This window comes from Euleptes europaea, chromosome 3, assembly GCF_029931775.1.
Source record: "Euleptes europaea isolate rEulEur1 chromosome 3, rEulEur1.hap1, whole genome shotgun sequence".
Lineage (NCBI taxonomy): Eukaryota > Metazoa > Chordata > Lepidosauria > Squamata > Sphaerodactylidae > Euleptes > Euleptes europaea.
Window position 1 is genome coordinate 87,473,978 of NC_079314.1, and position 18,267 is coordinate 87,492,244.

The 18,267-nt window shown below is 40.9% G+C and overlaps 1 protein-coding gene across 1 annotated transcript in view; it reads left to right on the top strand.

Moving 5' to 3' along the window:
• The window catches only part of ATF7IP (activating transcription factor 7 interacting protein), a 120,359-nt gene that overhangs the window by 78,121 nt on the left and 23,971 nt on the right, over window positions 1-18,267 (top strand). Inside the window, exons 5-8 of the mRNA XM_056846284.1 lie at window positions 6,816-6,953; window positions 9,399-9,464; window positions 10,189-10,262; window positions 14,370-14,461. Of these exons, the coding sequence (XP_056702262.1) occupies window positions 6,816-6,953; window positions 9,399-9,464; window positions 10,189-10,262; window positions 14,370-14,461 (370 nt within the window). The remainder of the gene's footprint in view (window positions 1-6,815; window positions 6,954-9,398; window positions 9,465-10,188; window positions 10,263-14,369; window positions 14,462-18,267) is intronic.

Genomic DNA, 18,267 nt, shown 5'->3' on the forward strand with positions numbered 1-18,267 from the left:
TCTAACCACTGGGCTAACTCATGTGATAGGAACTCTCCGCCACGATCTGATTGAAGATTGGCAAGTGGCAAGCCTAGCTGCCTTTCCACTCTATTCACCCAGTACTTGATTGTCTTACAGGCTTCACTCTTGTGCTTGAGCAGATAAACCCAGCCAAACCTTGTGTGGTCATCAACCAGAACCAGAGCCCACTTATTCCCAGACACACTTTCTTGGAATGGGCCACAGATATCTACATGGATTATTTGTAAGGGCCTGTCTGTCACCCTCTGGCTGACTTTGGCTACTGGACACCTTCTGCTCTTTACTGATTTGCACACAGTACAATCAAGGAATTTATTGCATTTGTTTAGTTTCACCTCATTTTCCCCTAGCAAACTCAGGGTCTTCTGTATTGTTGAAAAAGAGGCGTGGCCTAAATGCCGGTGTAACAAATGCACTCTGAATGAGAATTTTCATTCAATGTTCGTGCTTGTGGCTTCCCCAGCCTTTCTGCGCACAACATAAACATCCTGCTTTAATTGCCCTTGCAACAGCGTGTCTCCCTCTCTGCTTATCTGGAGGATGTTTCCTTTAAACTGCACAGAACAACCAGCCCTGGTCAAAGCAGATACGCTAAGCAAATTATTCTCCAGGAGAGGTACGCAGAGCACATTCTGGAACGTATGGCTTAATTCTGGAAAGTTTTGGCTGCCCTCACATTGGACCTCTAAACGTTTCCCTTCTGTCAAGCTAACATGCGTTCTCGCAGACACCTTTTTGATTGACAGTAAGGAGCTATCTTTCACAAAAATCTTGCTTGCCCCACTATCAACCAGCCATAAATCCTCATTCTCACCAGTCTCTGCCAGCACTACTGCTGTGTGTGTGGCATTCTGGAACTGTCTCTTAGCCGTCTTCTTTAACTGGGGGCAATCTCTTTTTAGGTGCTGCGTGCTGCCACAGGAAAAAAATTTCCTTACGAAAAGCACACAGTCCTCCCCCTCTTGATTGTAGACTCCACTCCTCCGGTCCGTTCCATGCCCTTGCTTCAATGACATCTGCGCTGAGTAGGTTTCACTCCCACTTACAGGCTGAATCCGCCCCTGGTCTGATGTCATCGGCGTTGCCTTTGAAGTACCTCGCTGCCTGGGATGAATATCCGGGGTGATAAACTCCTGGGCTGATGTCACCGAAGATGGACGAGACGCTGCAAATTCCATCATGGGATGACTCGTTCTCAGCTGGGCTGATGTCTTCTGAAACCGTCCCTCCTGCCGACGCTCCTCGTCTTCCAGGATTCTTCCAGTAACGTAGTCACACGTTAACTGCGTCACCGCCATGCATTCCAGAGAGGCCACCAATACATCAAAGCTTGCATCCAGGGAACCCAGCACGATGTAAACTTTATCCTCATCTGAAATAGTTTTCCCTCTTAACTCCAGCTGCCGAAACAGTTCAGCCAGAGACCTCAAACGCTCCGAGGCAGGAATGTGGGGTGATTTATGAGCCCTGTACAGCCTCTTCATTAGCGCAAGTATTGTTCCAGCCGAGTCTCTGCGATAAACCGCTTGCAAAGCAGCCCACACATCCTTTGCGAAAACTTTGCTGGCAACATATACAAGCTGGCTGTCTCCCACAGTCAAAACTATATTAGCAAGCGCCTTCTTATCTTTCTCCAGCCCGTCATCATCATCATCATCATCATCATCATCATCATCATCATCATCGGGGGTTTGCATTACAACATCCCATAAGCCTTCTTTTTTAAGGTAATGCTCTATTCTCACCGACCAAATATTGTAGTTGTCAGCCCTGAGCTTCTCCACCAGGATTGCAGATTAAGCCATCTCTCCACTCAATCTCTCACTGTTTCAAAAAGCCTCTGGACGTCCTGGAAACTCAGTTGGGCTACCACCACACGTAACAATTCTGTGTAGCAATTCTGGGCCAAAGCCCTGACGTGGGAGCAAGTGGATTAGCAGTTCTCCAGGACACACCACCAGAACTCTTGCTTTATAGAAAACAGTGTTGTTTAATTTACAGTGCACAAATACAAAAGACAAACCGTCACGTACACTTCTCTTCCACTACTACTTCCCAACCACACCAACACAGAGTTACATAAGCTTATATACATTCCCAGCACCTGATACCAATTAGGCCACCTGTAGACCTGGCCACAGTATTACATCACCTTCCAGTTTTTAACTGGTTAGATGCAGTTCACCTGGGACCATGCAAGGCTATTGCTCCCTCTTGCATCAGCTTAGATGTCCCAGATCTGACAGCTACCTGTCAGCTTTCTCTGTCAGATTATTATGATCAACTTGATACTCTGACAGTTATAAATCTCTTTCTCGTTTTTTGCCAACTCAGAAGACAGTTACACATTCCAGCCATACATGCCCGCATATAGAGGTACCAGAAAATTAGTTTTATTTAGTCGAGCTTTTAAAAGTATTTGAAGAGCAGATTCCCCAGCACTCTCTCCCTAATATGGAGGCAGCTGTGATGACCACCATTTCCCCAGAACTCCTTCAGTAGATGAGATCCTCATAGTCTTCCACTGGCTGAGAAGTGTATGGTTTTCAGAATTCCTGGAGTTGTCTGTTATCCAACTCATGATTCCTCTGAGGCACAACTGTCTAAAACAGAATTCTGCAACCTTCTGAACCCAGCATTGTTCCCTGTTGCAACCTGAAGGATGAGACCCAAGACCTGAGGCAACTGGGATATTCATCTGAGATTTTCAGTACTCCTAGCTTCATGGTCTCTCTACAAATTGAATACATGAATCAACATAGAAAGCCTTCCACAGATGCCTTTTTTTAAAGTACAACAGGAGCTGGTGTTAAAGTATTGTGTAGCTTGTTCCAGAATGGACTCAAACACTGTCTTTACAAAAACTTTACACGGATGGGCCACATCATATTATCAGCTTTTAAGCCAAGAAATAGTCTTCCCATTTCATGTCAAGAGATTTCTAAATAAATTTTCCTTCTTCAAACCCTCCATGGTATACAGATTCCCACCGTGCTCCCTCAGACAAGTCCTTCAAATTTTGATAAGACGAAACTCATCTCAAACCTATCCCTAAAGCCATTGGCTCAAAAAACATTTTCTTGTTGTGGCACTTCAACTTGTAGGAACTCAGAGCTAGGGGCCTTCTTGGTCAAGGAACTGTTCTGCACATGTTTTCCAGACAGTATAGTTTGCAAGAGACCCTGCATTCATCCCTAATATTCTCCTATTTCACAAGACACCAGCATTACAGTTTTCCCTTTTTTGCTCAAGGAAAGGGAGTGACACTGACTGGACATTAGGGGTCCACTAGGAAATTTTCAGTTGGACCCGGGCATTCAAGGAGATAGATTGTGTTACGCAAAGAGTCCTATAAGGGCAAAAACGTTGTCTTAACTATTCCCAAATGTTAAAGTGTTCAACTGTAAGCTACATGGTCTCAAATCATTGTTTATTTTGCAATCTACATCCATCCAAACAGTTCAGTGTTAATCATGGCCTGAATAGAAGAGATCTGCAGTCATTTTCTTGTTGAGAGCTGACCGTGAAAACATAATGGATTCATACACCTCTCTATTCCTCTGGTCTCATTAACAATAAAATTAAAGGCCCACACTTTTCCCAGCAAGGTGGCCTGACCGGAAGAGGAAATGGCGTCTGTCCAATCAGTATACTACTACAGAGACATGTGACTAGTGGGTTTCCTAAACTACAGTAACTAGCATGCACTCTTCAAAGGGAAAGTACTATTTTCCTTGCACATTACTAATACAAAACATGAGCTGCAACCTAAGCATACTAGAAAGTCTACTAACTCTGCCTGGGGGCAGCACACCAAGAGTTTTGTTTACAGAAGAAAATTTCTGATCACTAGCCAGCATTATGGACAGTGGTTAAGAAGCTCATTGTTGTATTTCCAACATCATATTTGGTTGAAATTACTGTAGTCACATATCTTCTCTCCAAGCAAAGAAATGGACTTCAGCTTGCTGAACTTGGTCATTTAAGACTCTTGCTGAGTGACTTTAAACCGGACATTGGAAAGTGTCACTTCACCAGGCCCGTCCATCGTATGACAAATTTACTGAAGTAGTTACTAAACGTGGAATCTAAGATTCTTTTTTCTTTTTATTTTTTTACAAAATATTTAATGTTTTAAAATGTTTACAATTGTACTTTATGTAAGAGGAATTCATTGCTGCTCCTTTTGTTTTATCTATCTATCTATCTATATATATAAATATAATATTTATTTTATTATATATAAATAAAAATGTAAATGTTCGTTTGTTCAAAATCTTAAATCTCCGAAGGTTCTTCACCAATTGCTTTGAAATTTTGACACAACGTTGCATTCGAATACGCGCGTGTTTTTATATACCTATATTATATAGATGTCACACCTGTGACAGGTAAAAACATGCTTTTTTGAAAGAGCGCCATCTGTTGGACGTCAAAGCAACACACACTATCGTCTTAGATGCACCAGGAGGAACTGGTAAAACGTTCCTAATTAGACTGATTCTGGCAGCAATTCGATCCCAAAATGACATAGCCTTAGCTCTTGCGTCGTCCAGAATAGCTGCGACATTGCTACCAGGTGGAAGAACTGCTCATTCCGCTTTGAAATTGCCATTGAACATGCAATTCATTGAAACTCCCACGTTCAACATTTCCAAAGCATCCGGCATGGGAAAAGTATTGCAGAAATGCAAACTTATTGTTTGGGATTAATGCACAATGGCGCACAAGAAATCGCTCGAGTCTCTGGATCGATCATTGCAAGATTTGCGTGGGAACATCAGACCATTTGGGAACGCATTAATATTGCTTGCAGGAGATTTCAGGCAAACATTACCTGTAATTCCTCGATCGACACCAGCGGACTAAATAAATGCTTGCCTGAAATACTCTACTTTGTGGTGACACGTAAAGACGTTAAAATTAACTACAAATATGCGTGTCCAGCTGCAAAACGATCGATCAGCTGAGATATTCTCACATCAACTGCTGGAAATTGGGAACGGAAAGGTACCGGTTGATCTGACCCCAGGACGAATTTCATTGCCTCATAACTTCTGCAATAATGACGTCAAAAGAAGAATTGGTTGAAAAAGTATTTCCCACTATTCAAACCAATTATAAGAATCACGATTGGCTGAGTGAACGAACTATTCTTGCGGCCAACAACAAAGACGTCTACGAACTTAACAATATTATTCAGTGTCACATTCAAAGCGAGCCAGTCACATACAAGTCCGTTGACACTGTTGTGGAAGTAGATGAAGTGGTTAATTATCCAACAGAATTTTTGAATTCACTCGATCTGCCAGGGATGCCACCGCACGTACTGCAATTGAAAATCGGCATGCCAATTATCATGTTGCGAGATATCAACCAGCCAAAGCTTTGCAACGGCACGCGGCTTGCACTAAAAAAATTCATGGGCAACGTCGTAGAAGCAACAATCTTGACAGGGCCTTTCAAAGGTGAAGATGTCCTCATTCCTCGAATCCCTATGATTCCAACGGGTATGCCATTTCAATTTAAGAGATTGCAATTCCCAATTCGATTGGCGTTTGCAATCACCATCAACAAAGCTCAGGGCCAATCTTTAGAATTATGCGGTTTAGATCTAGACACGGATTGCTTCTCACATGGACAATTATATGTTGCGTGTTCTAAAGTCGGCAAACCAGAAAATCTCTATATCTACACAGACAATGGAACAACAAAAAATATTGTATACCCACAAGCATTGTGAAATTAAACATACTAGAAACTTTCTCTTTCTCTTTTCTCTCTTTTCCATTTCACCAGACTGGGCCACAGCAACGCGTGGCCGGGTACCGCTAGTGTGTATAAGGGAATGGTACTTGTGTTGAATCTAAGATTCTTGCTAAATGACTATCAGACTTTGAAAAGCCACTGTCTCTGGATCAAGTTCATCAAGTTGGTTGACTAAATTAAATGAAAAGTTTTTAACTGGATTTTGAATAAATGAGCAATTAATTGTTACTGTTTTGAATTTTATTGTTATCACCTTCCTTAGTAGGCCGTGCAAACAACTATTCTGAATTATGTTTTTATAGGGTAGGGTAGGGGCACTGGGGAAGAGTTTATGGAACCAAGGGAGTGGTGGCCCGAAAAAGTTTGGGAACCACTGATCTAAGATCTCCAAAGGAGCAGAGACATCTGCTACCCTGTTATCTGTGCATCAGTGAAATTTGCAGGGCAGTCACATCTGCCTTCTTCATTTGTTAGGGATTATAAAATAGGAAACTTTTCCTCAGCGTTGTTCAGCAGAACTTGAATGGGTTCTACATTGTGTAATTTAGCTTCAGACATTTCTCCTATCAGCAAAAATCCACCTGGATTCTGGTACTGCTGCTGGAAATCCTGAGGCAGAATGTCATTCACCACTGAGAAAGGAAAGTTGGTACACAGCATGTGTTTGTGTTCTTCTCAGTAGACTTCTGGCTCTACTCTGAAAGTAGTCAAACTGAACAAGCAGCAAAATAAAGGGAATACATAGATATATAGGGTACGTCAGTACGTATGTATGTGTAATTTAATACGCACATACCAACTATCTCCTTAAAACCTGCTTCCTAAATTATTATGGACATGGATTGAAAATAGAACATAGTAAATGCCATCATTATTTTGCAGATATTGAAGTTTGAGAGTTTTCCATAGCCGTATTAATGTTGATGTACATAATCTGCTTTTTTCAACAGTGGTATATTGAATATATTGACTATACTGTGCATAAAATAGTAACGTCATTTCTTTTTCATATATTTTTACAGGTTATCCAGAGGTTTCTTGAAGAAAAGTTCAATGCCCTGCAGTGTGCAGTCTTTGATAAAACACTAGCAGATCTGAAAACTAAAGTAGACAAGATTGAATGTAGCAAGAGACATAAAACTATCCTTAATGAACTACAGGTATATGGGCATGTGTGTTTAAAACTTCCCCTCATTATATGTTGTCCCTCTTTCCCTCATGCACATACTTTGTTTGTCCCTCAGAAATTAAAATTTACAGACTGGCTGTCAGGTATTGGCAAAAAAGAAATGGGCAGCCCATTCATGAAGAGGGCCGCCGAAGCTACTTAGGAGCCGGTGTGACTCCACGCCAGCATCGATGCTACCTTATCACAGAATAAGGTGGCTTCTATGCCAGTGTCACCTGCCCCTGCCGCCAGTGCAGCCATGCTGGCAGGAATTTCCCAGAAGGGAAAGCCAGCGCCTGCATGGGGGGCATTCCTGGGGGCGGAGCTGCCTTTGGGCAGCTTCCTAACCCCATTCGGCCTGGGAACCCCCCCTCGAGTTGCAGCGTGGCTGCGCCACCTTTTTGGGTGGCACAGCCTCGCTTTGTGCTATGGGCATTTCTCCCTTTTTAAATTTTTTAAAATTCTTTATTTGTCTCTATGCCAGCCAGGAAGCCTCTGAGGAGGTGGTGCAGCTGCGCTGCTCCCGGCCACCACGGATCTACCTCCCTTTCAGGAATGGGCGCTTAGTTAAGAAGAAATCATCCAAAATAAAAATCTTAAGGCTCTCTTTAAAACGTCCATGGGAATACTAGTATCCTGTTTCAAGTACTGGCAGAGTCCCCTTGACAGTGAAGGGCTGTTTGATATCATTGGGTAGTGCTCTATGTAACCAAATACATTTGAAAGACTTTTACAGCCCGTTCCTGAGCTGGCGGTGGCCGGGGGGTAGCAGGGAGGAGGCACTGCCACACCGCCTTCTAAGCCATTCCACAGCCGCCGAAAGACAAAAAAAGCCTTAGAAGTTTTTTGTTGTTGTTTGTTTTTTTGCTAAACAGGTCCTTTTTGCCCCATTGAGAAAATCAAGGCTGCACCTGCTAAAAAGCAGGCACGGCCTCGCTCCTCTCGGCGCCGGCATACCCAGGGCAAACAGGGTCAGGAGGCTGCCTAACAGCAGCTCCTCCCCCCGGAACACCCTCCAAAATGCCAGCAGAAGGCCCCACCAGCATCCCAGGGCAGCTCTTGGCAACCAGTGTTTGGCCCTCCCCGCCAGCGTTGGAGCCACTTACGGCAGCATAAGTAGCCTGGACGCCAGTGTGGAGGGCCCCAATGCCAGCGCAGCATCTTCCTGGCCTCCTAAGGGCTTTCGCCCTTAAAGGTCAGGAATGCGCTGTTATTGTAATGTTATTAACGTGATATCATGTGTTGTTGCAAATGTACTTAGCCCACTTTTGGTAAGAAGAATATAAATCTCCAACATAGGGTTAATGAGCAGAAGGAACAAACAGGATATGACAACAATTTTCAATTCCATGTTTTCTCAATGGCTTACATATTATAAATCTAATAATCACCTAGAAACCTATCTATTGGGTAAAAAGTTGACCACAAATTTTAAAAATAGCTGATCTCTCTGTTTTCTAAACAATAAGAACTGAGGTGTGCAAAAGTTGTTATATGCCAAAGCTATATGTGGGGAGAGAAACAAGCTGCAGTGGATAGTTTCAAAGGGTAGCCACGTTGGTCTGTCGTAGGTTCAAGACCAGTAGCACCTTAAAGACTGACAAGATTTCCAGGGTATAAGCTTGCAAGAGTCAAAGCTCTCTTCTCCAGACGATATGCAGTGGAAAGTTGTGGAGATTTTAGGTTGCTTCTTGTTTCTCAACAGGAGCCCCGTGGCGCAGAGTGGTAAGCTACAATATGGCAGTCCAAGCTCTGCTCACGACCTGAGTTCGATCCCAATGGAAGTAGGTTTCAGGTAGCCGGCTCAAGGTTGACTCAGCCTTCCATCTTTCCGAGGTCGGTAAAATGAGTACCCAGCTTGCTGGGGGTAAAGGGAAGATGACTGGGGAAGGCACTGGCAAACCACCCCGCAAACAAAGTCTGCCTAGTAAACGTCAGGATGTGACATCGCTCCATGGGTCAGGAATGACCCGGTGCTTGCACAGGGGACCTTTATTTTTTTTTCTTGTTTCTCAAGAATAATTGTCATTCTTTTCCTATTAGGAAACTTCTGTACTGACTAATAATAATGATTCCTTTTTAGTTGCAGATTGCCCTTTTACCTAAAATATTGCATTTTGCATTTGGCTGTGATAGTTTTGTAGAGGCCACAGATCATGAGAACTTTACAAATATATATTATTACTATATATATATATAATAAAAGATAAAATAGATAAAATGCAAAACAATGAATAAAAACACTTTTGGAAACCCATACTATCCCATAGTTGGTTGTAAAGGGGTAATTCTGTGTTTATTACAAGGTTTTTTAAGTATTGTATTGATATATCTAACTGCCAGATCAACAACAGACTGACTAAATCTGACCTTAAGATAAACTGAGATAATATTTAATGTCCTATTCTCCTCTCCTCTTTTCCTTTCTTGTTTTAAGGCTAAAATTGCAAGATTGACAAAACGTTTTGGAGCAGTTAGAGAAGATATGAAAAAAAGATCTGAAGTAAGGCTAGAGCTTTATGTTATTTTTCTATTTACTGTTTAGAACAAAGTAGTTACCTTGATGGAGATAATCTTGGACCTTACTGGAAATAAATCAATCCTCTTTGATAAAAAGTCCATAGAGTTGTAGGAAATAATTTCATCATATTTTAGGATGAAATGGGAAGGAGGAATTTCTGTAAACTGTGATGAGGAGAGAGTATCTTTTGGAAATTCAGAGCAGATGAGAGTAACTGTATTGAGGCTTGGGGTCTTGTCCAGCAGCGGCCTCACTAAAATTTAGTTGTGGCTAGATGATCTGTGGATAACTTGTGTATTCATCAACACAAGTATGATTTGCCTACTGATAGAACATGCAAGACATGATTTAAGTGTTTTGATTTAATCAGTCTGCAACTTAATCAGTGACTGATTTAAGACAAAAGGCCTGATTTCTTACTGTTTGAAATAGAAAGAAGAGATGACCTTCCTAATACTGTTTGTTTCTCCAAATTACTGTGATGTTTGGGGGAGGGCAGTATTACTAGTGCAGCATTACAAATCACAGCTGTGGTGGTGGTGCAGGCAGATTTACCAGTAGCTTATATTGGGATCCCAAATGCAGCAAGCACAGAGGTATGTTGTTTTTGAAAGGGGAAAGAAAAGTATGTTTGGTGAATAGAACAAAAATATATGAATATGACTTTAAGGCCATAGGTCTCACATTGGCTTGTGTTACTTTATAGAATCCACAAAGCACACCTCAATCCCCAGGAAAAGCAGTGGGTGACACAAGCGGTATTAACAGTGTGGCATATAGGTAAGATTTGAGGATATAATATTGCCCGTGAGTAAGGTTGTTGGTTGTGCATTTGTTTCCCGTGCTGCTGTTAAAAAGATAAATAATTTTTATCAGTTCTCTTAAGAATTCTCATTCAGAGGAGGGCATCTTTGATGGACGTCCCTCCCATCAACTGTAGAGGTGGGGACAAAGTTGCAGCTTCGCATACAGCTCTGAGACTCACCCTCTTCAGTGTTTCCTGCCTTATTGCAGACTGCTGTTCTAGGAATTGCTGTTTCTTAGCTTCCATTTCAGTTTAGTTAGTCAGTTTCCTTTTCCATTTGTGTTCCTTTCCCCCTGTCTTCCCTGTGTGTGACACTGAGGCTTTTTTTCCTTACCTCAGGCATTAAACAGGAGCACGGTGATCTGGAAGGTGGATGGTTTCCAGAATCCTGTATGTTGATGGATTCCCCGAAACAAAAAAGTCATTATTTATACCATATCTGCTTATTTAGTATTACTCATTGTATTCACTGCCATTCAGTAGTGCCTGAAAAAGGAAGCTCTGCCTGTTCAAACCATTTATTTCTTTATAACAGCTGTATAAAAAATGACAGTACCATGCAATAACAGTAACAAATATATTTTTGTTCAAACATGACAGTTCCTCAAGGTAGTCTTTAAGGAATATGATGAAATCAAAAAGTTTACCAACCTGAAGAGCCTTCATGTTCAAACATGTTCCTTTTGTCATCTTCATCACAACTTTCTCCTGTGAAGGAACACTTCTCATGATGTTTTTATTTGGACCACCAGGCCTTGCATTTCTTTATTATGGTGTTTGCATTTTGCACACATATTTGCCTTAACCAAAGGTAGAGGAACTACATTAAAATATTCCCAAGTTGGATCTTTTATGGCCTGCTGCCATCAGAGGTTTTCTCTTCAAGGGAGAGAATAATATGATAAATCTCAGACTACACTCAAGACTTCTGGAACATTCTGCTCAAAAAGTTTCACTTTCATTAGTACTGCTTGCCCGTCCGTCCTCATACTTAGCTCTTAACATCTCCTCTTTATCCAGATCTATTCCACCCCAAACAATCTTCTATTCATTCAACTTCTTCAAACTTAGAGCCCAATCCAAGGGGAAGGTAGATTCATGGCAGCTAGGAGCGGTGGAGCCGTTCTGTCTCCTCAGAGGCTTCCCGGCTGCTGCAGAGACAAAACGAAACAAAAAAAATTTTTAAGGAAAAAGGAGGAGATTGCCATCTTATTCTGTGATAAGGTGGCACCTACGCCAGCCTGGGGTCATGCCAGCTCCAAAGGAGCTTCGCCCCCCTTTCATGAATGGGCTGTTAGCTCTTAAGAGAATATGAATTGTGGCCCTAATGATGAGTTAATGGAATTCATTTAATGGAATTCATTGGGGTCCTAATGAATGAATTAATGGAATTCATTTTAAAAAATGTTTAAACATTGTATGAATATACAGTCTCATACTACATAATTAAAAATGAATCATTATTTCATGATGAAAAACTTTTAGGCTATACTTTATCTTAAATAGAAAACTATATTTAGCTAGATGCGCCTCAAAAAGCATTTTATCAAACAAAATCTGATTTAAATAAAAAAATCTGACTTAAAAATTTTTAAAATCCTGAATTAAAAAATCATTGGTATTTATCCATACTGCTCAGACCTAGATGTATTAGTCAGAACAGACAAGACTGCCAAAGTTAGTAGACAGTTAATAGACATGACTGCCAAAATTGGTAGAAATTACTGAACACTTCAGTGAACTGGCTGAGCTGCATCAGCTGACCCAGATTGAATGGTCATTGAAGCTAATGATCTTCAGGACGATAGCACGTTGTTTTGGAATTCCTAATCTGTCATGTAGAAAAGTTTTTCACTCTATATCAATGGCTCAGGAGCAGACTAGGCAGGAGCCCTCATGATTCCATGATGTAAAGCCTTTTCTCCCCTTTATCTCTCATGCCAAGAGTTGTCAGAAAATTGAGGTACTCGTCTGTGTGACTTTTCAGTGTCCCAGGAGGCTTTGGTTCAGTTCAGCAGAACCATTAATATTGTTTATAACTTTTATTTGCCTCTTTTCTACCCTGTGGAATTGCACGTAGCTTAATATAAATAAAACAATTATTATAAAACCCACATACACCACAATTTAAAATCTCCAATTAGGTCTGCCAATAAATAAAAACTATTCAAATGCAGTTCTAAATAATTGTCTTCAACTGCCTCTTGAAGATCGAAAATGTGGGGGCCAGGCACACCTCCCTGGGGAGGTTGGTCTGTAATCATGGGACTGCCACTGAAAAAGCTCTCCCTTCTGTGGCCACCAGACACGTTTATTTGATTGGTTGAACCATCAGAAGGGCCTCTCCCTGTGATCTTAATTCCCAGGCAGAAATGCATGGGAGAGGCTTTAAAGGACAAAACCAGCACCTTGAATTGGGCTCGGGAGTGGATCGGTAGCCAGTGTAATTGCTGTAGTATCAGGGATGGAGATGCTCCCAGTAGCTGGCCCCAACCGGAAATCTAGCCACAGCATTCTGCACTTGCTGCAGCTCCCAAATATGCTTCAAGGGCAGCCCCCAAGGAGAGCACTGATCTTGATGCCATATGAAAGGCCAGTATATCCAGAAATAATTATTCAGGTCCCAGTCTTCCACCTGGACCCAGGCTGGCTTTACTTGGTCACCTGGAATGTAAGAGGCAACAGTTCCTGAGGAGAGGATATTCTGAGGAGGAGGTTCAAGTATTTTCACACACACTCATCATACAAAACCACATAGTATACCTGGAAAGTTGTGTCTGCATTAGATGTCTCCATGCAACAATTCCATCCATTTTTTCAGCTGGAATTGGACTAGGGTCTGTCTATGTGATAACACCTTGTGCAGACAGGCAAGAGCTGTAACAACAGTTATAGAGCTAATCCAAGTAGTCACCTTGTCAAGGCACCTTCACATTAAATGATTCCTCTCGAGCTCCCCTTACAATGCACAGATTCATGTTCTCTGAAGATGTTAATACTTAAGGTTTTGTTCCTGGTAGTTGCAATCTCGGCTAGTAGGATCTCACAATTGAGAGCTTTGTTTATATGCTTTCACTCCAGAGCTTTCATGGGATTAGATCATCAATATAAAGGCAAGCCATTAAAGACAGCATAAAGCAACCACTGAGTGCCTTAAAAATCTGTAAAGTATCTTACACCAGAAGCAGACCATAAAGTAACTAAAAAGATAATAATCCTTAGTTAAAACCCTGGGTAGCCGGCTCGAGGTTAACTCAGCCTTCCATCCTTCCGAGGTCGGTAAAATGAGTACCCAGCTTGCTGGGGGTAAAGGGAAGATGACTGGGGAAGGCACTGGCAAACCACCCTGCAAAACAAAGTCTGCCTTGGAAACGTCGGGATGTGACGTCACCCCATGGGTCAGGAATGACCCGGTGCTTGCACAAGGGACCTTTACCTTTACCTTTTTAAAACCCTGGGTAAAAGAAATGTTTTCAGCAAGGCACCTAAAAGGCAGCACTGATGGGACCAAGCAAGCCCTGGGGGAGGGCATTTCAAAGGCGAAGTGCTACCATTGACAATGTCTGTTCTCTATTCACCGCCCGCCTCACCTCTGAAGGACACGGAGCAGGGTTTATGAGGCAGATATTAACTGGCTGGCTGTACAGTGTGAAGGAGGCAGTTCTTTCAAGCTTGATCCAGCCAAGTTTATGTACCTTTCATAAAGATAAGCTGATGCTAAGAACTAGCTCCGTCACAGTTAACTCTGTTTATGGTGCACAAGAAAATTTTACCATATTGTGTCCTAGAACACATATGTATAGAGAATAAAAAGATTCAGAATGTCTGAATCAGTATTTGTGGCTTTTCATCCTACCATCAGAGGGGGGAAAGTATCCCAAAAAAGTATTAAAAAGAGTCACTTTTTTCCATTGTTTTTTTTTAATAAAATAGAAAATGTTTTTAAAAAGTAAAGAAGACTCCTTGTCGCGCATAAATGTGGAGAACTGTGCACTCTGAAGACATAAGACCCTGGACTAAGTTTTTCTCTGGTTGCCTCAGATCCTCACTTGGTACTGCTAATGCGAATCTTTATTCCATAGAAATACTGGCACAGTGAGACAGATGCTAGAGTCCAAGAGAAATACAAGCGACAACAGCACACCAACTACTTTTCAGGCACCTGTGAATACAGGTAAAAACTCCTTTCCACGTCAGAAATGTTTTTAACTTCTTCCTGTATGTGGCTGTGTGCATGTGTAAAAATATAGTATATTGGTGTTATTGTCAAGTAGTAGCCTTATGTACATAAAATATAAAGTATATTGGTGTTGTTGTCAAGTAGTAGCCTTATGTACATAAGTTGTCAGGCTGTTGCCCTCCTGTTGAAACCCATGGGTGGCACTGAATAATAATGAGCGCTAACAGAGCAAAGAGAAATGCAGGGGAGTGTTCCTGTGCAGACATCTACTGCTAGTTTGTAATTTTTTTGTTACTCAGCCATTGTAGTGAACACAATGTTCTGTTCTGTTGCATAATGTTAGATTTTTGTCCCTCTGCATTCAATTCCCCCCCCCCCAATCTACCAGTTCTACCCATCCATGCACTGGGGGACAGGCTCAGTATGGGGGCAGTTATATAGTTATCTTTATCTTCTCTTTGTTGATGAGCATTGCTTCCTAACTTGCTGGGAGGAAGACACACAAACAAACATCATGTTCCTCTCAGATTTCCTCTTATCCATTATTGTCACTTATACTTCTGTTTCTTGATCTTACTTTCCTCTTCCACTGTGTTAATTCTTTCCTACTTTCAATGCAAGGGCACACAGTACCCATTAGTACCATAAATAGCACACTTCCACCTAGTTTCTTAACATGGGCATGCTGATTTTATTATGTCATATACTTCCTGCATGCAATGTGTATGTTAAGTCCTGTCAGGTTGCTTCCAACTTACAGCAGCCCTATGAATTAATGTCCTCCAAAGCATCCTATCGTTGACAGCCATTCTCAGCTTTTGCCAACGAAAGGATGTAGCTTCCTTTATCGAGTCAATCCATCTCATGTTAGATCTGCCTCTTTTTCTACTGCCTTCAGCTTTTCCCAGCATTATTGTCTTTGCTTCTAGGGAGGCTTGATTTGATGTAGAACCCACGTATTTGTCTTTTTGGCAGTATCCATAAAACACTCCTCTAACACCACATTTCAAATGAATCCATTTTCTTCTTGTCTGTTTTTTTCATTGTTCAACTTTCACATCCATACGTAGTAACGGAGAACTCCATATGTTGATCTCAGTCTCCAGCAACACTTGCTAACACTTCAAGATGTTTTCTGTCTCCTTCATGGCTGCCCTTTCAAGTCTCTGTCTCCTGATTTATTGTTTGCAGTCTCCCTTTTGGTTGGAGATTGAGCTAAGGAATACAAAATCTTGAACAATTTCAGTTTCTTCTTGTCAACCTTAAAGTTGTGCAATTCCTTTGTAGTCATTACTTTTGTCTTCTTGGTGTTCAGCTGTAATGCTGTTCTTTGGCTCTTTCTCCTTTAACCTTTATCAGTAGTAATGTCAAGTCTTCACTATTTTCTGCCAGTAATGTGGTGCCATCTGCATCTCTCAAATAATTAATGTTCCTTCCACAGATTTTCACTCCACCTTCATCTGAACCTAATCCAGTTTTCCTTATGAAACTCTTCAGTTATATAAATTGAACATACAGGGAGATTAAATACATCCTTGACTGACACCTTTACCAATTGGAAAGTATTCTGTTTATGTTCTGTCTATCAGTAGCCATATAGTACAAGTTGCACATTAAAACAATCAGATGGTGTGGCACACCCATTTCTTTCAAAACCAGTCATAGCTTTTCATGATGTACACGATCAAAAGCTTTGCTGTAATCTATAAAACACAAGCTGATTTTCTTCTGAAATTTCTCTGGTAGGCTCCAGTAACCAATGTAAATTTGCAATATGATCTCTAGTGCCCCTTCTTTTCTGAATTCAGCTTGAACATCTGGCATTTCTCCTTCCATATATGGTGAGAGTCTGTTGTAAAATTTTGAGTTTGTTGCTTGCACAGGAAATTAATGCAGTGGTCTGATAGTTGCTGCAATCTTTAACCCCTCCTTTTTTTGGAGCTGGACTGTAGATTGAGCATTTCCAGTCTGTGAGCCATTGTTTTGTTTTCCAAATTTATTGACATATTCTTGTTAATATTTTGATGGACTAATTTTCTATAGATGGAATATCCACAGAGTTATTTCAATCTAGTTCTGGTGATTTGCTTCTTCCAATTGCTTTGAGTGCTGTTTTCACTTTCTAAAATTGCAGGTTCTTTATAAAAAGGTTCTTCTTTGAAGAAATATGTCATCCTTTCATGTCTGCTGTATATTTCTTCAGTGCATTATTTCCCTCTTTATTTTGTCCTGGTCAGTTAATGTATTTCCCTACTGATTTTTCAGCATCCCTGACTGTGGTTTGAATTTCCCTTTGACTTCTTGGATCTTGTAGAAGAGATCTCTTCTGTTTCTTTGCACTGGTTATTATCATTCTCTTTGTCTCTACATGCAAGTCGCTACTACTAAAACTACTAAAGATAGATAAGTCGCTGAAAAGATGCATTAAGAATTCTGTCTCTGTCATATTTTACTTCTGCTCCTTATCTATCTTCAGTAGTTTTTAGAGTTTCATCAGTCATCCACCAAGGCTTTTCACTTCTTTTGACTACAAGAATAGTCTTTGATCATTCTTCTTTGAAATATCGGTGGTTTCAACCCACAGTTCTTTTAGTTCACAGTCAGCTGGAATTAGTAATGCAAATCTGTTCTTTAGATGGTCATTAAAATCGTCCAGCTTCCGGAATGTTATTTATATTTGGGCACTGATTTAGCATTTTTCTTCAGTTTTATTCTAATTGTTTTATATTAATAATTCATGGTCTATACCACAACTGCTAGTCTTGCATAATCTTCTGCTTTTGATTATGTAATCTATTTGATTTCTGTATTGGCAATCTGGTGACATCTATGTATATAATCATCTGTTCGGTTGCCTGAAGCATTTGTTTGGAGTGAATGAATTGCTGGCTTCACAAAACGCTGTGAGTTGCTCTCCTGCATCCTTTTATAACTCTTGTCCAACTATTCTGAACATATTTGATTCTGCTTTGTTTCCTACTTTAGTGTTCTAGTCACCTATGATTATCAGTGCATCTTGTTTAGGTGTGTGATCAGTTTCTTCCTGGACACTTGCACAAAAGCTTTCAATTTCTTCCGCTTCAGCATCTATAGTTGGGGCATAAACTTGAATGATAGTTATGGTGATAGGCTTTCCCTGAAGCCTGATATTATTCGGTCAGACTTTGCATTATAACCTGTTTGCTTGTGCTGTGTCTTGCCTCACAGTTAGAGCAACATTGCTTCTTCTGAGTTTGTCATTTCCAGAGTAAAATACTTGTAATTTTCTGACTGAAAATGTTCTAATCTAATCCACTATTATTCATTCACACCCAGGATTACAATGTGTAAACATTTCATTTCTTTTTTTTTTCTTTTTTCTTTTTTACGATTTTTAGCTTACATTGATTCATACTTCTCAAATTCCAAGTCCCTAATATATGTGTCATACGGCTTTGGACTTTATTTTGCATCTGATCACATCGGCAACTGAATGTCCTTTCAACTTTAATCCTGTTGCATTATTAAAAACAACGCTATTCGTACTTGTCCTCTGCTGTTCCCCAGTAGCTAATTGAGTGCCTTCCAACCTGGGGGTCCTGTCTTCCAGTACTGTATCTTCTTTCATTTTGGATTGTCTCATCATAGGGTTTCTGAGGTATGAGAAGCAGTTCACCATTGCCTTTGTCTGTGCAATACTAACCAGAGTTTACTTAATTGTCACTGCTGTTGTCTATGAAAGATCCTCTGTTAGTGTCACCTTCTACTACTACTGCTGCCCAGTAACTACCCTTCAAGGATTCCTCTTTCCCCATCACTGT